Source organism: Bicyclus anynana, chromosome 8 (assembly GCF_947172395.1).
Source record: "Bicyclus anynana chromosome 8, ilBicAnyn1.1, whole genome shotgun sequence".
In the NCBI taxonomy this organism is placed as follows: domain Eukaryota; kingdom Metazoa; phylum Arthropoda; class Insecta; order Lepidoptera; family Nymphalidae; genus Bicyclus; species Bicyclus anynana.
In genome coordinates, this window is record NC_069090.1 from 14,911,652 (window position 1) to 14,936,773 (window position 25,122).

Sequence of the window (25,122 nt, forward strand, 5' to 3'; positions counted from 1 at the left end):
TAACTTGTCGTGACTACGTATTATATAATTTTTACTTTTGAAAGAAGTGGTTGTAGTATATCATAAAAGACGTGTGCACAATAAACTATTAGTTTTGACTATACTCAGTTGAGACTTATGCACATACATTAGGACATACCTAATTGCTAGATAAATGTAAGTGAAAACTCAATTACAAGCTTCTGAAAGTAATTTAGGTATCTACCGTACCTAAATAACTTTCAGAAACTTGTTAATTAAACTTATGGTTAAGAAAAATCCCATTATCATTAGTAATTTACGAAAGTAACTTTTGATTTATTTTCTTTATATTAGCCACTGCTTAATAAGAGACACTTAAATATAAATTATCTACGGTTATGAAAATGTATGTGCAAGCAGTCATGAAATAGTTATTTTCGTAACAAAGTGTTTAATGGCGAGCAATTTCCGCTTGTGTTGTGTAACTGCGGCTTGCTCTATCTTCTTCGTAATTGCAGAAGGGGTGACGGTGAAATTAAACCACAATTCATGATTTGAATACAAATATTTTAATACATTCACGTATTTCACATCAGGTAATAAAAGTTGTCCGCTCAGCGGAAAGGTACATCGACACAATAATAAATTATCTTACGCTAAATCAGTCTAACGTTCGCGCCGAGCGCGGGTCGTCTTATCCTAGTATCACAGATGAGTAGAGCGGTGGGTCGCGCGGTGGGTCGCACGGGGGGTCGCGCGGCGAAGCGCACCCGCGCGGGGGGTCACTCCTCCGACGCGGTGGACATCTGCGTGCTGCCCCCGGAGCTGAAGGAGCTGCGGCACTCCGCGCCCCCCGCGTCCGCCGCGCAGCCCGCGCCCTCCGGCGGCGACAGCGTGCGCAGCAGGTCGAGCGCCGCGCGCGCGCGCTGCCCGTCCGCCGCCGCCGCGCTCGCCGCGCGCGACGGCCGGTCCCACGCACTCTTTTCTGGCAGCAGCAGCCGCCTCGCCTCCCGCTGCACCCGCCGCGAGCGCAGCGCGAACAGGAACGGCGACGCCGCCGAAGCGAGCAACAACAACGCCAGCGCCGGCGTCCTCGCGCCGTCCGCCAGCCCCGGCAGCGCGGCCGACACCAGCGCCGTCACCGCGTGCGGCACGTGCAGCGACACTAGCGCACCGGTAATCAATCCGACTCTGGCCGCACGAGATTCTTCTCTGTACCGAAACAGCGAGGCGTTCGAAATGCGGCAGCGGATCGACGTTATCCTAGATCCGCCGTTGGAAGGCAGAGTCGTCTGAGGTACTAGAAGGGGCGCCGCCAACGTCGGCGCAGAGCTGACCGCCGGCAGACCTCGCCGGACGTCCTCGGTAGACTTGCCCTCTCTTCGCGCGTTTCTCAAGCTCGCGACAGACGGGCAACGCACCGGCCGCTCCGGAGGCAACAGGAACGGGCCGAACTTGGGTTCGCTCTCTGCGGCGTTGTCGGGTATGTCGATTTTCAAAGTGAGCCCCTCCTCCTCTATCAGGTCGGGCAGAATTATCTGAGGCTCGTGGAGCTGCATGGCGCTGGCGCCGTGCGCGCGCGCCCGCAGGCCGGACGAGCGCGCCGCGCGGTAAATCCTCGCGTACATGACGCAGACGATGCTCACGGGCGCGAGCACGCCGGCGACGAGGTACACGGCGTAGTACGCTATTTCAGCTGCGCGCACGGCGGGCTCCTGCGGGTAGTGATGGCGGCAGACGGCGACGGCGGCGCGGCCGGCGGCGGCGACGAGCGCGGCAAGCCACGTGAGCGCGCACAACGAGGCGGGCCGGCGCTGCAGCAGGCGCGCGTGGCAGCGCAGGGGGTCGGTCACCGCGTGGTGCTGGTCCAGCGCGATGAGCGTGACGGCCAGCAGCGCCGCCAGGCTGCAGGCCGCCGCCGCCGCGTCCCCCGCCTCCACCCAGCCGCGCACCTCCCTCGCCGAGTGCTCGCCGAACAGCGCGGGCGCGAGCAGGGAGGTCGTCACCAAATTCGTCGCCAGTAGGTTAATGACGAACCTAGAACAAAGGAAAACTTTGGTTAGAACCGGCGAATAACAACGCAACGAGGTCGTGAACGTTTAGTTCTAAAACCGTTTCGAGTTTATGGTGGAGTTATTGTGAAATATTATGCGTATGTCTGACATACTCGGGTAGTTAATTGCTAATGACGATGTGTGTTGGGAACCAAACTGTGAAATCGGTAGTAATTCTTATTTTGAAACATATGTTAACTGGCATGTTTACAAACTTTTCTCGCCTGAACCTGTAACACACCGAAAATAGAGGCCGTAATTTCATGGAGCTAACGAGAGTGTACGGCGATTAGCCGCCACGACCTTTGTCGGACGGTGAGGGCATTTGTCGCCACACCTTTATTACTTTCTCGCAGCGGGAAATAAGGTCTATTTTCTTGCGTAAGACGTTTCATTGTCCTGTAGTCGGGTGTCGCAAGTCCGATGTGCCGGTAGATTATGAACATTTGACCGTGCGAAGGACTTTCTTAAAGTCTTGCAGCGTGACCGAGTTCTAACTGTTCACGTACTATTTACTATTCCGGTCTCAATTACGAATGTTGTCCTCGGAAGGCGTGCATGTCACGAAAGCCAGAAATATAGAAATAATCATATAAAACAAATAAAATAACCGTACTGTGTCATAATTCGATGTTGACCGTGAAGTTTCGTAAATCTGCCACAAGATGAAGTAATTTTTGCCAAGCCGCAATATAAACTACTCAGGACAGATGATGTGTGTAACTAAATAACAGTAAATTGTCGGCAATGTAGGTCCGCTAGGCATAAACCAATATATACAACAATTTGTCTTCTCTCAATTATTCCTTAGCAGAAAACCGTTTAATTTTAAACCGTGCCAGTAGAGTAAATGAATCTAAACAATGACTTGTATAATGCTAGTGCCGTAATTAGGTAATTGGTGTCAGTGATAAGAATATAGGGCACAGTAGCTGTAATAACCTTTAAATTTTCCTTCAATTTTCTAATTATATTTAATTTTAATTTTAATTAATAAAAAATAATAACTAATTTAGAAAAAGAAAATATAATGTTTTTAGTAATTTTGCTTAAATTTTTTGTAATTGTTGTAGATTTAGTTTGATGATATCTGCTTGACAGACAAAACCTTTCTCTTTTTATTAATTAATCATAAAAATTAGGTTAAAAAATATTTTTTGGGATTAGCTAATCATACGGAAAAATGCGACCGGATGTAATTTACACTATCAATGTTTACGCATCTATGACCAAAATTCCAATTTTTATCGTATTTCCTGAGGTTAATTAACGAATATAAGGAAATTTAATTGAATTACAAAACCATGTCGGAAGTTTAGTGTAAATTTTTGAATGTTTAAAAATATCATACGAATTTATTATAAATCCCAATGTGTTTTTATATCACAGCTCCAAGGTAAGGTTGTTCTGAAAACTGAAACAAATAAACTTAACCTTTGGAGTGTAGAGCTACAAACACCAGCGGCGTAGAGTGTGATTTATACATAGAAAACTTTCAAATTAACAAGCTGTCACTTCTATCAATCTCTTAAGAGTTTTACCACTCTTATTTTTTTAACTCAAACATAGTCAAATTTCACATTAAATTAATGCCTTAAAATAGAAATACAAAAGTTCGCCTGTCCGTCTCACTGTTAAAATCTGACGCCTAAAACGCTAAACTAAATTTGAATATTTTTGATACAATTTTAAATAGCGTGGACCTTGGAGAAGAACAAAGACTACTTTTTCTCCTAAAAATCGATGGCATCTGCGAGATTTGTGAAAAACTGAATTTAACGCAAAACCGCATCTGCTAGTTAAAATATATGATAATTTTTTTACTCAAAATACTTGTGCAAGTTAGATCATAGCTGGTTATAATAACTCCATAGTAACTCCGATAATGTAATCGACCAGAATGTTCCACATTAGCACATTCAGGAATAAATTGCCCTTGTGATTGATATGATGACATTGCCAATCCCAAGACCTTCGAGCACAGGAGATATATTTGAAAAACAAATCAATACATTTAAAATCGCATATATGCAACGTGCATATATCACCTTTATATAGGCGGAATCATAGGCTGAATAGATGAATAAATCTGTTGCCTAGCATGTAATGTTTTATCTAATCAAATGACACCTTGAAACATGAAATTGTGTAACTTGTGGATCTAAATACATATATCAATAACAATAAACGACAATAAAAAATAAACTAAAACATTAAAAGTCATTGTAACCTATGTCTTAAAAGTATAGAAAATAATTGATCTTTAGGTTAACCTTTACAACAATATAAAATTAGAAACACAAACTATTTTATTAATTAATCATAATTTATCTGTATGATAAAACAACAAATTAACATTAAAAATATGTATTTTTTTAGTAATGACAACATTGACAAATAATAACCCGCCATACAAAATGCAAGGCGGTTTTTTGCAAAACTATGTCGAGGACAATTACAATTAATCTCCCACGGAGTTGCAAGTAAGCGTGGTTATTTCGTTTCAACTTTTAAAGATCATTGCTTATTCATAAATTTCCAATGTTTGTCTACATTCTGGCAACTCATTAAGGAAGTTGACGATGAATTCACACCACGAAATTATACGAAACTATAAAAAAATTGAAGAATCACACAACGTTATAACTCTGGCAAAGTATGTCAAATAGGTGCGTTGTAAATTGAAAATAAAACTCAGTAACTTCCTCTCGTAAATTATATTGACGGTGATTCAGAACGTCCAATTTTCAATGCCGTGTCTTGGTTCCTTTCTATAACATTTTCGTAAACTCAAGTTTCTTAGTTAATTAGGAATATTAATGAGACGTAAAAACAGAAGGTTGTACTGTTTACAACAATAAATTTAATCATGTCAGCGTTAATATTACGAAGATATACGAGTAACATGTCAATATTTAAGATTATTATACACAAAGCCGGGTTTATGAGTTTCGCACTACTCGTAGTTGGTGTAAAAATAAACCGACAAGGTTGGGAAAGCCCCGTTTAAGTAGAACAACAATATTAATTGATGTTTTTTTACGAAACCTTGACTTTCTCCTAATAACATGGACTAGATGTAAATTCTGTTAACCTTTTTAAAAGACCTCAGCCAATTTTGCAACACTATAAATATTACGTATAATTTTATAATTGACATTGAAAACTATATTCTTTAACAAAATATTGGAATTTCGAAAGACCAATTCAATACAAATCTAAAATTATAGTAGTATACCTATACGATTACTTCCGGTCGGCAGTGCAAACAAGTGACACTTTGCTATTTTTTCTCTCAGTTTTTAATTTAACATCAGTGTAAATACTTACGAAATTTCCACAATAACACTCGCAACTTGAGAATAAAGTAACGAAGTACTCATACGAAGTGAAATCTGAGTGAAATTAGTGCTAAAAGTACAGAAACGAAGTTTGAATTACAACAAATTATACAATTGGAGGTTATCGGCCATTATTAAACTGTCATAATAAACCATAAACAATTGAAGTTGTCTGACAGAAACGTATGACCAACATAACCATTTACCAAGTTTCCGGCTCTGAGTTCTAGCCCTTTTGTGGCCAACATTACCACATTCAACATATTGGACAGATAATAATAGTAAGTGCTCCACGGTGATTCGTAGACAAAGAAAATAATAGACGTACAGTTAACATTCGTCATTTCGTCAAATACGAAAACAACAAAAGAGAAAGTGGAATTATTTATTTATTTATTTATCTACTATAAAAGATATTTAAAGCTATCGGCGAGAGATTCTTACGTTCCGTTCCACGTAGTAATTTCATCATGGAAAATGCAAATCTAATTCAAGATCTTTTTGAAAAAATGAAAATAGAAATGGCCAACCAAACAAAAGAAATTATATCAAAGATGGATGAGAAGATATTTCCGTTGTTAACTGACATAAAAGAACTCAAAGCAGAAAACAGTAATTTGAAGGAAAAAATCGCAAACTTTGAAAAATTTAAGAGGAAAAATAATATCATCATTCACGGTCTTCAGGAAAATGAGAAAACGTCTAGAGAACTCATGACTGTAACAGTAGAAAAAATAAAAAATGATCTCAACATTTCACTGGAAAATAGAGATATCGACAACATACACCGAATAGGGAAAAAAGACATCAAAGATACAAGAGTAAGACCAATTATCATATCATTTGTAAATGGTTGGAAGAAAAATGAAATAATATTAAACAGAAAGAAACTTAAAGATGGATATATTTCAGAGGACTTCCCCAAGGAAGTTCTGTTAAAAAGAAGAGAACTGCAAACAGAATTAATAGAAGAAAGAAATAAAGGCAATTGGGCGATCATAAAGTATGATAAGCTTATTATCAAGGAAGGTGAAGGAACATCAAATGTAGAAAAACGTAAAAGACAGGAATCTAACTCACCAAACAACAACTTACAACTGCCAAGAAAACAACATATAACCTCAAAAACAAAAACAAACAGAGTGAATGCGTTCGACATAATGAGAGGTAGAAGTAACTCCCTGACATCATCTACACTAACATCCGAACGCAGCTCATAGGATAATGTCATCAGCCACCGGAACAAAACAAATAATATAAATAAACAGCAATCCACTAACAAAATTAAACCATTTCCCAAGCCGACTGGTCCTCGTGGGAAAGTAGACCATTACCCTCTTTCCAAAAATAAAACTAAGAAGCTAAAAGAGAATAGTTTAAAAATTTGTACATACAATATAAGATCTCTGTCATCAACCGAAAAATACCTGGAATTAACATATGCATTGGAAAAAGTAAATTACGATATAATAGGACTCTCGGAAGTAAGAAGAATGGGTTGTAATATCGAAGAGTACGATGATTGTATTTTATGCTATATTGGACAAACTAAAGGATTATATGGGGTGGGGTTCATGATAAAAAAATCTCTGAAAGACCACATAACCAACTTCATTGGCATCTCAGAAAGAGTAGCATTATTGCAACTGAAGTTTGAAGACCTTAACTTATCGGTTATCCAAGTTTATGCACCTACAGAAAACTCAAATGAAGAAGAAATTCAAAAACTGTACAATGATCTTAGAAAAGCACACGAACTAGCTGATGAAAAAGTTCTAGTAATTGGCGACTTTAATGCCAAAATAGGGCAGCCTAAAACTGAGGAGTACCCTATTATGGGGAAATACGGTTACGGAGAAAGAAACGAAAGAGGCACGAGATTACTAGAATATGCCTTTGAATACAGATTGGCGATAATGAACACATATTTTAAAAAGAAAACAAGCAAAAAATGGACTTGGGAATCCCCAGATCACAAATACAGGAACGAAATTGACTTCATTATGACTAACAATTCAAAATTAATAACGAACTTCGAGATACTGAATAAAATGAACTATTCTTCTGATCATAGACTCTTAAGAGCTACAGTAAGCCTACGTTTTCCGAAAATAAGCAGAAGGGATTTCAAATCAACTCCAAATGCCTTACTTACACAATTTGATATTAATGCATACATAAATAAACTTGAAACTTACAAATTTGAAGAAAAACTAGAAAAAACTCTGAATGTACAAGACTACTATGACTCTCTAGAAAAAGCACTAACATCATGTGCAACTTTAAAAATGACCGAAAAGAGAAAGAAGAAATATAAAATATTTAGTGACAGCACTGTATCATTAATAAAAAGACGCACTGAACTTATATGGACAAAAAATAAAACTAAAGAGACAAAAATGGAACTTGCACGACTATTTAAGCAAACAAACAAAGAAATAAAAAAAGACTACAAAATTCATAGACAGAACATCATTACACAAAACATAACTAAGTTCAGGAGCACAAAGAGAGCATTCAAGGAGCTGAGCTTACATAAACAATGGATTCAAAAATTAGAAACAAATTCGGAAGAAACAAAATGTAGAAAAGACATAATAGATCAGGCAACTAATTTCTTTAGAGAACTGTATGAGAAAAGGGACCTAGAGGACAACGTTCAAGAGTTGTCAAATTGTATTCCTAACACAGATAGTATTTCCACAATAGAGGCAAACGAAGTATATGAACACATTAAACTACTAAAAAGTGCAAAAAGCTCAGGTCCTGATAGAATCAATAATGAAATGCTGAAACATGCTGCACCTATTCTGATAAATCACTTCACACGACTATTTAACCTTATATTAGAAACGGAATCTGTTCCAAAACAGTGGTGCACATCTGATATAATTCTGTTATATAAAAAAGGCAATCCGCATGATGTCGGCAACTACAGACCCATAAGTCTATTGGCATGTTTATATAAGCTTTTTGCATCGATAATCCTAAAAAGAATATCAGTACAGATTGACGAAACACAACCAATAGAACAGGCAGGATTTCGATCAGGTTATAGTACGACTGACCATCTACATTCCCTAGGACAAGTGATAGAGAAGTACAAAGAGTTTAGGTGGCCACTTTACATAGCCTTTATAGACTATAGTAAGGCATTCGATAGTATAAGCCATAATTCTATTTGGGACACATTATCATCACTGGACATTAACAGAAAGTATATAAATATCCTGAAGTATATATATAACAACGCCACAAGCAGAGTTAAACTCGAAACCAGAGGAGAAGAAATAAGAATAGAAAGGGGAGTAAGGCAAGGTGATCCTCTGTCACCAAAACTCTTTATCGCTGTCCTGGAGAATATCTTCAAACATCTAGACTGGAAAATGAAGGGATTATATGTGGGCGGTGCCTATCTGAGCCACTTGAGATTCGCGGACGACATTGTTATACTCTCCGAAACATCGAGAGAATTAGGAACTATGATACAGTCACTGGTTAAAGAAAGTGCTAGAGTTGGACTTGAGATGAATGCTTCCAAAACAAAAATAATGACAAATAGCCAAAAAATTCCTATAAACATATATGGCAACTACATAGAATATGTGGATAAATATATATACCTGGGTAAACAAGTATCTTTCAGCACAACAAATAACGAAGAAGAAGTGGAAAGAAGGTGTAAAATAACCTGGAACAAATTCTGGTCCTTGAAGGAAATTTTAAAAGGTAATTATACTACAGATATGAAAAAAATTGTAATTGACACTTGTCTTTTGCCCAGCTTATTGTATGGATGTCAGACATGGGCTTTCACGCATACAGTGAAAACTAAGCTAAGAACAACACAAAGGTCGATTGAAAGAAGTATACTAAAACTAAGGAAAATTCAAAAAATAAGGGCAGAAATTATCCGACAAAAAACAAAAATCACTGACGCTGTGACACAGGCTCTAAAATTGAAATGGCAATGGGCTGGGCATATATCAAGAATTAAAGACAGTAGATGGACCATAAAAGTCACAAACTGGAAAGGTCCACCTGGAAAGAGAAGCGTCGGCAGACCAACTAAAAGGTGGGCTGATGACATCATTATCAAAACAGGGCGAGAATGGATGTCTCTCGCAAAAGATAGAGATTACTGGAAGAAGAAAGAGGAGGCCTTCACCCAAACGGGATCCACATCACAAGAAGATAACTAACCATACTAACATTAGAATTAATATATAGATATAATTATAATTTAAACTAACACACCTAACAAACGTTTGAAATGTAAATTTATGTGGAAATAAAAGGCTTTATTATTATTATTATTATTATTATACCTATACGAAAACATTATTTATACAAATATGATATTTAATATATAAAGTAACTTAGAGAAACACTGACAAAGTTACAAGCATTTTTATTATTAGAAAATGACAACTAATAACAACAACAAAAAACCTGTTAACCTAATTTGCGGGGAAGAACATAAAAAATTGATTACTAAAAATTTTAATTAAATATTAACTTGAATTGCCTATTTATCATATCATCTGTAATTTTCCTCATTAATTACCATGTTGTACATAAATAATTAACCGCAAATTGTACAACAGTAGAACTTAAGACTTCTGCTTATGACTCAACGGTGGAAATGACCATGTAAACAAGTACTTCGTAAGAATTCTAGTTCCAGTAACTAATTTTATCTATGGTATTGACGCGTGCGATCACTACGTAGATATCCTTTAAAATAATGTAAAGGAATGTTTTTGTGAGGAAAATCCTTATCGTTAGATTAATCATTTATTAGCTACTATAAAACTAGCGACTTCTAGCTCAATTGTATATGCATTGCGACACAAATGAGAGTATCTAGGCTTGATTCGTAATTTATTATTATTATTTCTTACGCAGATCGATCTTCTTTATATACCTATCTATTACGTACCTCCTTATATTATCTAAGCTACTCTCACCGTAAAAACATAAAATTCCGATTTGATAAGAACCAGTTAGAGGTATAAGTTGAATAAACACTTTTAAATCTTAGACTGCTTCGTCACTCATAATTAGATATCAGCTATCTCGTTGAATAAAAAAAGCAATTACTTTTTTAATATATTTTGATCCTCCTAAGACTGAGTATCTTTATTTGTTTAATTATATCTGCAAGTATTTTTTGTAGGTATAATATTAAAGAAGTTTTAAATCATTAGACATATTTATATTATCCTTACTGCAAAAGTATATAATCACGATTAAAGCGTTTGTTTAGGTTTGTATGCTTAAAGCGGTAATCATCAATTACAATGCAATAAAAATACAACTTTAAATGCCAATTTAAAAAAGATACCTGGAAAATTATAAGCTTTTTTATAAATTTCGTTCAACGCTTGAAATGGTTAAATTTTTCACTTTTGAATTTAGAAATGCTTTCGACACTGTGTTAAAATTTATAATTATAATAAATTCTAATATTGGCTCATCTGTTTTACACTAACAAATTGAAAATATTTAAAAAGAGTAAAGAAGTTATTTAATAATAGAAAACAGTAATATTATTGATGAAACTCATATAAACGATAAACCAGATAATTAAATTACAAATGTAGTCATTTTCCATTTATTTGTTTACGATTACAAGTTCATTTACTTGAAACCTTACTTGGAAACGTTCCATAAAATGTAAATGGCATTAATTAGGCTACCACCGAATGGCAGTAAAAGTAATGCGGTTAAAAATATATCTATAATTAAAACTACTAAAAGGTTGACTGTTCTTATTATCTTGCCGTAGTCTTGTTATTTTGAAAATTTATTAAAAATAATTCTCAATGCTATAACTAAATTCAAAATTGAATAGTTAAACGGATGTATGTTAAAGTCTACTACACTTACGATAGACGACTAATCTTCATTATTATTAATCAGGCAAAGAATAATGGAGGCTATTGTATTGATAATTGGCACATTATACGGTACGGGTTTGGTTTAATGTTTTTGCTGCTATTATAATAAATTCGTGTAAGGGTTATTGACTGAATAAATATATAGTATTTAACCAAAATTGGATTCTTTGTAAAGTTACATAATTGTGTATTACGAAAATGATTACAGACTACTTCAACAACTTGTAATAAATTTAAACTATATTTTTATAAAATAATATACAGTTTTTAAAAATAACTACTTTTGTCAAAATCGTAATTTTATACTAAAATTACATCACAATTTTAATTGCACGCTTAGTTGCGACAATGTCATATAGAATCAGGGCCAAGGGCTGATTACGAACGACTTTTGACTTCGTAACATATTTATCTTTAAAAGTTACTCATGATTTATCTATGGTTGCCAAAAAATATTCTGCAAGGTCCATAAAAAGAGTACATACATGGCACAATGACAAAAATTAAAGGAAAGTTAATTCAACTTTTTTGAGCAAAAATCATACTTGTTCAACATGTTTCAACCGTTACACGAGACGTGATTACAAAAATGGTATTGTGAATTCTTATTTAGTTTATAGTACCTACTTCCTGTACTTTAAATCCTCCTAAATCATACAGATGGTATAACGATTTAGATTTGACAGTTGAATCTCCTATTTGATTGATCACTTTTAACACGTGTATTTAATGTTACATTGTAGTTAAATAACACACACTAAAATAATTTAAATCCTGTCTATTCCTGTGCCACGAATATACATAGCTAATAGTTTACTTTACTTTGAAAATGTTGGCACTGTTTTTGCACAGAAATATGAGACGTATTATGCTACTTAAGATTGCGGAAAAATTTCGAAATTATTTTTCTGTTCTTACTTATTACAATCTGGCTAGGACCCAAAACAAAATCTGATCTCCACGATACCGTTCCAACTTTTAAATTAATCTAACTGTTTATATCCGCTTACAAGATTTCTTCATCTGTCTCTTAAATCTTTATTTTTATTTTATTTTTGAATTCGGCTCATGCAAGTATTTCTCTGATCTTCATTAGGTACAAAAAGTTTTCTTCTAATAAAAGTAGCTTTAGACTATATTTCATTGTAAATATTTATTTAACTGGCAGTTTTATATCAAAATTTGGAACATTGTCATTAGTATATTTTTTTACATTCGCTCTTCACATGGGCTGTCGTTATGCGATGACTGTGCGAGCAAAGCCGTGGGCCGGAGCTGGTTTTTTGTAATGGGTCATTACATTAGTGCGAAATTGGTCTCGACGGTGTCTCTGACCGTCCTTTTGTATTTAACGATGTCTAAACATTTGGAGGTCTCTTTAAATGGTGCTTCAAAGGCTACATTGCTAACGTTTGTGGTGTCCGAGGCCGTATTATGTGGTACTTCTGGTGGCTTTGAATTTGTTTTTAGCGTTTCCGTTATCTATTTAATTACTGTGATTTCTCACTCGTGATGTATTTAAACAGTTGCGTTAATGGGCTGTTACAATCTCTCTGATGGAACGTAAGTATGAAAAATTTAGAAATTGTTTATAATACAAGAACATTTGGCAGCATTAGTTAGTTATACAATTACAAAATGATTTACAAAATTGGCTGGGCTCTTCTGTATTATTTTCTTTTAATATAAACAAGGTCATTCAGTCTTACCTACCATATACCTTAATCAATATGATGCTAAGGATTTCTTGGAATGATGATTAGAGTATTTTTCTATTTATTATATGCATATATTTTTATATTCAATAAATAAATAATATCCTTACGTCAGTTAAATGACGCATGAGCATAGCAATAACGGAAGATCTCATTAAAAAAGTTGTGAGTTACCCCTTAATTAAAAATAACAATGCAAAGATCAAGGCCCACGATAAAAGTTTCAATTCATCGTTGAAGCACAGAAATGGTGACTCTACCTTGTTCCTGGCCGCAAGCCCATCCGTTGCTATCACATTGATCAGCAGAACAATGCTGTTGCTGCGTTGACGCATGCATTATTGATTGATGCGGTTATTGTGACGCATGCGTTAATTACTTTTACCTGATTACACTTTAAAGATATTTTTTGGCTTCATGATTATCATGACTGTTTTTGACGACAGTTAAATTTAAAAATCCGTTTGATGCTAGCATACGATATTTATGATGCGGATCAGTAAACGCCTTAAGGGCCAGGCCTATACCTTTTTATAGGAGAGGGGATATGGAGCTTAGACCACACCACGCTGCTGCAATGCGGGTTAAGGATATAGAAGGTGACGGTAATGAGATTTTTACTAAAAATTAAATTTTTAACTGAAATTCATAATGTTTAAATTTTAATAAGGTTGAAAATTAAACCAAGTTCAGTAATGTAATAGCAATCTAAGCATAACCATACCGCAATATTGCACCATTCCATACTGTAGTAGAACAATTTTGGAATAAACCAAAAATAAATTATTGTAAAGGTGAAGGCCATAGAAAGGAAGGAAAGGGTTAAATGCTATCAAGGAAGCAATATCCTCTCAACGCAGTCGTTAATTATTCACAATTAATTTGACGAGTTCCGGCAAAATACTACGTATTTCCTTAAACCTAATTAGGGATTGCATCAAGTTGTCAACATTACAAGCAGAATTGGTTGACGTAAATAATTAATTTACATCAATCACATCAATTTGTAGGTTGGGATTAAATGTCGCTTGCATTCATGTAGTTATTCATGTCATGATTTTTATAAAAAAGTAGTCTTTGTTCTCTATATTTTTATTCTGTGGATAAAATCTGTAGTCTGTGAAACGAAAATGACAGGTCCGATGTGATTGGCTGTTACAAAAGGCGCCATTTATTGTAAGACCAATAGGAACGTTTGGCGGCAAAACGAGGAACTGGAGGGGTTGGTGGCGTGAGCAGTGTAGGAAGGGAGAAAAAAGATGATTATTCGGGGAAGTGTGATGAAGAGAGGTGGTTTTGGCGAAATAGTGTAATAGTAGAGATATTATTATTTAATTTGTAAATTTGTAATGTAATTGAAAAAGGTGGAATAAAGTGTTGTAAGAACTAGCGAAGTATAATTTTCATCACAATTCAGTACTTAACTTACTTAAACAGATATGATACCTGTAGTATCTGAATCCACAAGACGACACAGAAACGAAATCAATTTTATCAATAATGCAATTGTTTTTGTTATTATTTTAAAAGTGAATCTGTTACTCCTTTATCTCGCAACTACTGAACCGATATATCTGACATTTGGAATGCAACAGATATAGATTATAATGGAAAAACACATAGGCTATATTACTTACATGTCGCTAAATAATTCATCTTTCCGCAGTGTTAGTGAAAGAAAACTTCATGCGAACGAAGTCCCGGGTCTATTTAATGGTATTTAGTATGGTTAATATTAATAAATCTTGTGTTAACAAGATATTACATTATCTTATTTGATACTGAAAATATCGTCAGTTTTAAATAAACACAGTTTGACTGAACTTGATGTACCTACTGATGTTTTGTCATCGTTTTTTACAAGCAAACTATTTCGAATACAAATCATCTTTGTCCTAACCAGCGACCTTCCACGGTGACCGATGATGAATAATGTAACTCTATAACAATGATTGGATCTGTTTAAAAATACACTTCCCACAGACCACTTATTTTGTGCTATTCATAGAAAAATACCTATAGACTATTGTAGTTAAATCACCACAAGATCACTTTATAGGATTAGACATAAGATATTTGTATATATATAATTAAAATACTTGGTATAACCAATCGACTTATAAGAATAGTTATCTAAATCTATTGTCCAAATATAAAGTTATCTACACAAATACCAATGTGAGTATAAAAAAACAATATACTTAATAGTTTGTTCCATATATTCCATACTTAATAGTTTGTTCCATATATTCCATTTATTCATACAAACTCTTCAATGTAAAATCTATGCCGAATCAAGCTATATTACACGCAATATTACAAAAAAAAAGAGGCACAAAGTTACCTATTTGTATTTATGTAGAACAAACCATGGCATATGATAAATGATGATGTAATCCACTATAATATTGATAACAATACATAAGTAATTGCCTTCCGTCATTCAAAGAATCAACTTAATTTGTAAGATGAGGAAAAATAATAATTAAGCATGTTCTATTACGATTAAATTGATGTGGATGACGCTTAAATCGTCATATATCTACGTCGGAATTTAATTTGCTTACAAATATACTCGGATAAATAACAATATGCATATACCGTAATCAAATAAATTGAGGCAAGGTTTTTTAAGTTTTAGATATTTCTCTTCTCAGACATTACCAATTTTCAAATGCCTTTTCTCATCGCTATTCAGTGAACCTAAACAATTATGTTAAACGAAAGGAAAATTCCGCAATAAATTTTGTTTTCGAAGTAATTTTATAAAAAAGCCCATCTGTTATTTATCTTTAAAGACAATAAACTCGTAATAATTTTGTTTTCTAATTTCTGTCACAATATTTGATAAAAAAAGCCAATGTCTTTTATGTATATCTATAAATATATATAGATAATAATTGAAGTCTTCATGCCTACATCGTCTTCGCGCCTAAATGTATAAATTATTTTGTTTCCACTAACCACGAAATCCTACATGACTTTTGTGAATGGATTCTCCTCAATGCGACTATAAAGTAAACAAGGCAGTGTGACGTCATACGTACAATACGTCAGTTGTACGCTCTTCTTGTTAAAAAACAACAGGACGTTTTGTCCCCATTCATAATAATTAGTAATATTAATTGTTACGAGTCCATTCATAAGTCGATAGTACGAGGGAAATACCTAGGTAATTGTTTTTAATGTTTGCAATAACCACGTAGGCACTCGGGTATTGGAGGTGTCACGTAAAAAGGAGGCTGAGGAATGACGATCCGCCTAAACTTACATGTAACGTATGGCTACGTTAAGAGTGGTTTTACCATCTGTTGGACTATTAACTCAACCGCTATGAGTAAATGAAAGTCACCGAATTAGTTTGATGGTTACGCTGTGGAATTTTGTAATTGCCTCGATTGACTTTATCCTTTGACAGATACTAAGCTAGATACCCAATAACGCCAACAAAATCGTGTTGTTAGGATTCGTTCGTTATTCGTAGAAGATTATAAATAAATATATTTTTCATTGTATAGACGACATTTTCGGAAAAATATTTCTATACTAATATTATAAAGCTGATGAGTTTGTTTGATTGAACGCGCTAATTTTAGGAACTACTGGTCCGATTTTAAAAATTCTTTCAGTGTTAGATAGTCCATTTATCAAAGAAAGCTATAGGCTATATATTATCCCCATATTCTTACGGGAACGGGAACCACGAGGGTGAAACCGCGCGGCGTCAGCTAGTATTCAATAAACTGAAAGTGGACTGATCCTTGTGCAAAAAGCGATTTTATCAGTTAGTCTCTTGTCAGTTAAGGATAAGTATCATGACTCAGTATGACGACAAACATACCGGCATACCGATCCACTGTGTTTTATTTGCTTGATTAAGATCGCCTCGCTACACCATAGAATTTTATTCATCTTCCTTATAGTTATACAATTAAATTATGAGAACGTAAAAATTCTTTCAACTTTAAACTTGTCGGATTAATTATTTTAAATGTTTTATATTGCCAATTATTTTGTTTTTAGTGCTATCTTGTTGTACATTTTTATTCATGATTCTTTACAAATTATTAAAAAGATGGCTTTTTTACCCATAAACTAATCAAGAAAAATGTTCAATATTTTTGATAGCGGGTATTTTTTTCTTCAGTTTCAAATGCTTTTAAAAAGGGCTATAAAATTCTTTAGTAACTTATTTTATTTATGCTTTGTTTATTTAATTGTGTAATGTTTTGGTTTGAGTAGTTCAAATTACTGTTAGAACTGTACTACAAGTATATCAAAAGATTTTTTGCTGTAATACGTACTGTCTGTCTTCCGCAAGTTATCTAATTCTTAGCATCATTGACGTGTATATTTTTTTACTGTTATAATTTGTCGATTTCATTGATACTTCTTATACTAAAAATAGAATATTTTTGTTATAGACACGCTACAAAAAGCTGTTATTGGCTTACGATTGTAATTTCGAGACTTCAGACTTTAGGTTTCATTCCATTGGATATACTTTGTGTGAGGGTGTTCTTTTTAGAAGGGTAAGGTTTTTCCATGCGGAAGAAGTCGCGGGATCTGTTAAACGTCATATCCTGTATGTTTAAAAATATCACCAATCAGTAGGTAATTCGAACAGTATTAGTAAGAAATGTTTGTAAAACATTCGCACCGATCGCGACAACTCTATCACGGTATGCCGCGTGTCACAATGGCTATTGTTAAGGGAGGAGCTATTGTTTAGGCATGCGCAATCAAGCATGCCCATGCGTTCGTACAAAACCTTTGGTTTTGTTATCAAAACCACTGAATTGTTTATGTTTCTCTAGTACATAACTCTAATATAGATCACAAGTGTTTTCAAAAAACCCCAAAAAGATTTGTTTACATGTAAACCTACTTAAAGCCTCACTAGAACTGCAGTAAAGTTCAATATTAGACCGGGTGTCCATATTTGGCTGGGCAGGGAGAAGAGAAATGTTAACATGTCCTAAATGAACTTCTTAACGCTAAACCCTGGTCACAAGTCCAAGGTTCTGCTTGGTGTTTTACTCTATGACTCAATGGACCTGGTATCCGCACCGTAAATCCATGAAATGCTAAGGTATTCATCTATTGACTGCTCACAGAGATTCCTAATAGCTTATTCTGGAGGTAATTTATTTGTTACTAGAGAAATTTTTCCATAAATTACCTAAATTTAAACCTAATTAATTAAATATTATCATAATAATGGTTAAAATTTCAGGCTAAGTTTTCAGAATTATCTACTACTTACTAGTATCATAAATTTTTAAGCTAATCCCTCCCTCAAACAAAATGATCTCAGTCTACAACTACCAGGGTATCATAAAATTGGGTCACTATAGTCTAGTGTATGTACACACCTGCTGTCAAGTTTTCAGGTTAAGGTTAATGCATCTAAGCTGCCACATACATATGGATAGGGTTACCCTTTATCTATTATGCATTTATTCGAATAAAGGAGTATTTTGAGAGCATATTCATATTGGTTGTACTTTATAAATATTGTCAAGGACTATTTGAAGAATAACTTCGGAAATATAATGTGCATTAAATGAGTATACTTAATTATGAAATCAAGAGACAAAAATAGACTCGGCTAAGAGATTTGGTGATACATACTCTTTTGGAGTGTGTTACAACAAATCTCTTAAGGTTTTATTATAATGTTGTTCTGTGATGGTTTTCATCATTACCTCAGGAGGACTTTGCTTGTTCTGTCAACTATTTCCAACTATAAAAATAACGAAAGTTGTTCGATGCCAGAACACATTTATACCGCATACAATATAAATCGCAGTCATAATAATTTAAATGGCGAATTGTATAATTTATTGCAACTATTAAATAAATTGGCTAGTATAATGAGTCTTCCGTGAGCTTACTTTAATAATATTAATGTAAGCATTATTAATAGTGTAGAGAATTATTTACATGATTAATAATGTTTTTTAATACTTTTTTCATATTTTTTTTACCATACTTATATATGTCAATTGTAATGACATTGTAAGTATATAAAGTTTATAATAAATTCATCAAGATTTTAATTATCGTCATCATCATCATTAACAACACATATTCGGCTTACTGTTGAGCACGAGTCTCCTCTCAGAAATGGATAAGATTTGGTTAAGTGGCTTAAATGTATACAATTTTTTTTCAAATTGTGAAAACTTAAAACTGCCTGACCATTTTAACTATTTTCCCATAATATATTAAGGGAAATTATTATTGTTTTTTTTTAACAATAGTGGCAACCCTAAAAGTAGGGAATGCTTTCATGCATTCGCCGCTTCACGCTCCGATTGTAAAACCTTTTTACTAAGTACCTACTTACAGCTTGTTCTTTGTTCTCGTAATAGTCCGAAACCAATATAACCACAGACATCACTTTCCTGGAACGAAGACATAAATAACATTTTTTTTTTATGACACCGTAAAATTATTTTCATAATGGGTTCAGACGTTTTGCTGGACGACTTTTCAAAAAGACTATTTTTAAAGAAATGTTGAGTTTTACTTTATATATTTCCTTATTTCGTTTCCATGAAAAGGAAGCATTGAAATGATGATCACACTTTTGATGTGCTATCAAAGTAGGTAGGTATAAAGACAGAATGCCAGAAAAAAAAAATATTAATTAAAGAATCGCACGTGTTATCAATAGTAAATGTCCAATTAAATATGTGATAAGATTGCTCAGCTTCGAATTGTGAAAAGTCTAATAAAGTTCTAATCTCCGATAAAACTTAATAAGACCTATTCCTAACTATCAGTCTTGCAACTAATCTTTGTCTCTTGTGTACTTCTGCATATATTCTACAAAGTTGGTTCACAGTTAGTGAAAATCTCACAATTATTCACTCACTAGCTGACGCCGCGTGGTTTCACCCGCGTGATTCCCGTTTCCGTAAAAATACGTGGATAATATATAGCCTTCCTCGATAAATGGGCTATCTATAACTGAAAGAATTTTTGAAATCGGACCAGTAGTTCCTGAGATTAGCGCGTTCAAACAAACAAACAAACTCTTCAGATTTATAAAATTAGTATTAATTTCTGGAAGACTTTTAACCGTAGAATAGTTGAAAAGGGTAAACGATCTAATTGAAATCTAGCTCAAGCTTATTCAATCGCCAAAGACGTAACATTTGCAAAAAGAAAAAAAAAGTTAGAACGTCCTTTGATATACTCTTAATAAATGACTACGTCTCTCAATGTGACGAACTCCAATCCTTTATCTCAGGAATATAAAATACAGCGAGCTTCGACCCATTTCCCTATAATCCGATTTAACAGGAGCCGACGTAGCACGACCCACTTTCTACGATCTACATTGCATTACGGAAAAACAAAGCCATTATAATTTCCGAGAAATAAAATTCGCTGAAGATTTTTCTAGGCTAGAAATCTTCATGTGTCATATCTTTATAACACTTAACCCTCATAGGGAATAGGTAACGAATAAAATCCGATTATTATACTAACATACTATCCGATTATTATTTGACGGCTTCCGTGGCGCAGTGGTATGCGCGGTGGATTTACAAAACGGAGGTCCTGGGTTCGATCCCCGGCTGGGCAGATTGAGATTTTCTTAATTAGTCCAGGTCTGGCTGGTGGGAGGCTTCGGCCGTGGCTAGTTACCACCCTACCGGCAAAGACGTACCGCCAAGGGCTAACTTGTAAAGAATAAAAAAAAAAAACTCTTTGGATGGAACAAGATTTTAAATGGAAAACTATTGTTTACAACAATGACGACCAATAACGGTGGAACCAAAAATATCACTTCCTTTTCGATGCAATGGGACAAAAGAGAAAGCAATATTTCGTTTATTCGTTTATACCGCTTTTAGTCAAGAATATGTTTTTTATCTTTAAGATAAAAGCTCGTGGCACGCATCTTAAAGCTATACTGAAGCATAAGTGTAAAGCCTCATCATAAACCTACCTGTAATTCTGCCGGCAACTTTACCTTTCATACCAAAAAAATACACAGAACAGAAAACGCTTAAGCTAGGAATAACGCTATACTTATAAGAATGTTTTTGACACTTTGCGAGAGCTCTGTCACAAAAAGTTCCACTCAAAATTCCACTGCAAAAGTGTTAATACTAGTCAATGTCAGGGTTTTTCAAGTGTTCCATCAATTATATTTCAGAGTGGGTGACGGGCTTTTAGTAAACGTAAACTATTATCAATTCGTTTACATTACCAATCATACTATCTTTAAGATATCTTAAAGTACAGCGATAATATACAAATTATTATTAGATGTGACGTCATAAATTATAGAGATAGGACAAGATTTAGATGATGATCTACTTGACACTTAACGAAAGTTATCTTAGAAAGAATCGGAATAGGTATGGCACAGTGATATCGCACGCAAGTAGGTACGATCAGAACCTAGCATTAATATCAATAGATTAGATTATGCAGTAAAAGAATTCTTTTTTTACACTAGTTAGAAGTTAGTTATACAAAACCATAATCAGCCCAGCCAGGGATCGAACCCTCTTTTTTTATGTACCTACCTCCCTCCTTTTTTTACCGCATGAGAATTCGATTATTAACTTGCGTAAACAAACGCAAGTTAATAATCGAATTCTCATGCGGTTTTTCACAAGATTTTCTTTTTCAAACCTTTGCTCCATAACGGAAAAGCTACCCGATAAAATATTAAATTTATCAGGAAATCGCGTACGTTGCGCATAATAACTTTAGAACAATTATAATCTGGAGGAAATGACACAGTCGATTTTTGTTGTTCAAAGTGCCAAATCTTTTAAATATCCCCAATACTTTTTTTACTCTCCAATTCATTGGAAAATCGGTGTTAGGGGTGGATACAACAATAGCCTAATTGGGATCGAATCTGAGCCCTCTCATTGGTGAGCCTTTTAAGCCAATATTTCCTCGGTAACACAGGTGATTCCGAAGTAATATAGTAGTTAATAATATATTTCGTCTTGTTTTCATTAAAATTTATAGCTCATTACCGCGAGACGGCAGTTAGCGAATGTCAAAAACCTTGAAAATATTTTAAAACAATGACATAATTAACGTCATGCTCTAGCGAAATGAGATTTTAAAGTTGCGTATTTTGTGAACTCAGGTCAGGTGAAGGTGACGTCAAACTTGTCACTAACTTTTGATATTTAATTTACTAACTTTCCAAAAAAAAAACAATTTTAATCCATACCTAAACAACACGGGCCTAAACGCCTTGTAACCTGAAAATGTAAAATCTATCTGTAATTAGCTTAAAACGTTTAAATAATATGTATTTTTTTTAATTTACAAAGTACGAAACTATTTGAGCTACTTTCACACACATTCATTGATTTGAATTATTATTAATTCCACTAACCCAATAGCCTATAATGATAAAGGACAATTAATTGTATTATTATGTATTGTGTGATAAAACGTTAATAAATAATTTGAGTAATATTGGCTCAGAATAGATTAACAATATAATCTGACAATATTGGAAAATTTATAATCCATAGGTACATACTTAAAGTAGGGGAGCCAAAGAGGGGATTTTTGCAGTTACTCGAGCGCGGCAGATATACATAAGGGAGTATACCTTGCACGTTGTTGAGTACCTCCACTTCAATGCGTATATTATAAATTGTAATTTGAGTATGTTACACTTTCATTCAACCACTATTCTATATTTAAAATGTCATTATCAGTGAGTAACATAGGCCATATTTTATATCCGTATTCCTACGAACTATGCGGGTAAAACCATGGCGCGTCCGCTAGACGTTAAAGATGTCTCATAGTTATAAAAGAATAGATTTTATCTCGAACCAATCGAATCTAATAAATATCCATTGTCTTCTGATTCTCATGTAAAAATAAATTGATTGAGATTATGTAATCTCATACATGCAATAATGTAATGTTTATGAAATAACATTCTATGTGTAATATGAACATAATCATAATGGAATGGAAAGAGTTTATCACGAAAACTAATGGAAATTTAAGAGATGTACGATAGATTATAAATATGATAGTAGATAGAATTTAATTAAAGGTGACCGCATAGTTATTAGTTATAGACAAGAAGTAATATTAATTTCAATTTGATAATGCAAATTTTTACTTTACTTTTCATATAGATATATGAGAAAAGTAAAGCAAAACTTTAATACAAATTCGGTAGAGTTTATTATTTAAGCATATCTAAATGATCCAAAATTCAAATCCGAGATGTCCAGCGAGACTACTGTTTTCAATTCTGTTAAGATCAAAATGAAGTTGTAGAAATTCTAAAAGTGTTGGATAGAAGCAGGCGTTACTTTGGGGAAGTTCATCATGAATATATAATAATTTATTTATTTTGCTATCATCCGCGAAAAGCCGACGAACCCATGCGACAACGTCACCCAGGTCCGACAAAATACTCTCTACGTACGTTTCACCCCGAAACCGGAGCAGTAGTAACTACGTAGAGAGTATTTTGTCGGACCTGGGTGACGTTGTCGCATGGGTTCGTCGGTTTTTCGCGGATGATAGCAAAATAAATAAATTATTATAAATTCTAAATGTAATATATTATTCAGTATATTTTATTCTTTCTAGAAACTAAACAAAGAGACGATGACAAATGTAATTTGTAAGGAATTTCAGCGTATGACTTATATCCTATTATTTGCAAATCGCATTCATCTTTCTTATATGCCTCGTGCCAAGTAATCTCTGGCAATAATGGTACTTATACCAGCCATTCAATTTTAATTTCTGTATACACAATGTAAAGGTCGACTTTTCTATGGCAAATATCTTTCCATGTGACAGTTGAGAAAAAATATAAAAAGATAGTTATTCATAACACTTCTTTGTCAGTTCATTTATATTAAGTTTTAAGAATAATATTCTTCTTTTTATTTAATAAATCTCTCACAATAATAAATATTAAACGCTGGTTCAATTATATATTTCAAACAAAGGTTGGTTACAATAGTTACGCATATTTTAAAATATTCCATAAAATGTTTTTGCAAACAGACTGTATTATTTAGACATAATATACTATATATAGATAATTGCTATTGCATAAAATTAAGTTCTTCAAGAACAATCTATAAAAATCTTTACTAAAGAAATATCGAATAAATTCAAGTAAGATTTTAATTGAAGAAAAGAGAGAACATAAAAAAATGTGTAGTGAACGATTTTTAAATCATTTTACTAGACGATATAAAAATCACACAAAAATCCTATTGTTGTAGTTGATTTGGAGAAAAGCGAGAATTTTAAACTTAGAGAAAAGAGCATACGATTAATACCTCCTTTCTGGAAGTCGATTAAAAATTAGTTTTAGATCTTCGTTTTGTTCTCAATTTTGAAACAATACTTTGGTAACTATATCCAATTTACAGACACTCTATTTTTGCGGTTTTATACATAAATAATAGTTATTACAAGTATTAGTAACAATGACTCAAGGCATTCAATATGGACATAGCAACTGAACCAGTTTGCCACAGACGCTTTGATATTATATAATGTTAAACTGTTGTTTTTAGTTCTAAGGTATTATATATTCTGTGGTCTAAGCTTTAAATGAACAGACAGACATTTACACCCACAAAAATATAATTAAGTGTTGGATTACATATTTATAAGTGTTATTTTTATATCGAGACCTTTTTGGTGAGAATTGTTTTTGGTTCCAAAATAAGTAGTTACGTTAGTTTTATTCCGTGTTTTCGTATATCGACGATTTGACGTGGATGAAACACCTTTTTATATGTAGGGCATCGAACCTATGTCCCCTCGGTGTCTACCCGTAGGACTATTGAGATTTAAACTGGTGGTATGATTCGCCTATGTACACAATACATAATTGTATTCTGGTCAAACGTTTGGAATGGATATATTATAGTTCTAATTATAAACCGTTGCTAATTAATTACCTAATTATGAAATAATTAACGCTTTATATTTAAATAACTTAATTTTATCGACTGTAATATTATGATTGCTATAAATAAACACTCATTTGTAAATTTATAATAAAAAATAATAACAAATTCTGCGTTTTTCGCAATCAGCACATCTTCCGCCTCGGAAGTTTTATTAATTTTCAAATTATTTATTTATACCGTGT

The 25,122-nt window shown here is 34.0% G+C and overlaps 1 protein-coding gene across 1 annotated transcript in view; it reads right to left on the reverse strand.

Moving 5' to 3' along the window:
- Positions 1-507: 507 nt before the first annotated feature.
- Positions 508-25,122, reverse strand: part of LOC112048924 (probable G-protein coupled receptor No18) — a 40,476-nt gene continuing 15,861 nt past the window's right edge. Inside the window, exon 2 of the mRNA XM_024086631.2 lies at positions 508-1,998. Coding sequence (XP_023942399.1) covers positions 744-1,998 — 1,255 coding nt within the window. The 3' untranslated portion in view covers positions 508-743. The remainder of the gene's footprint in view (positions 1,999-25,122) is intronic.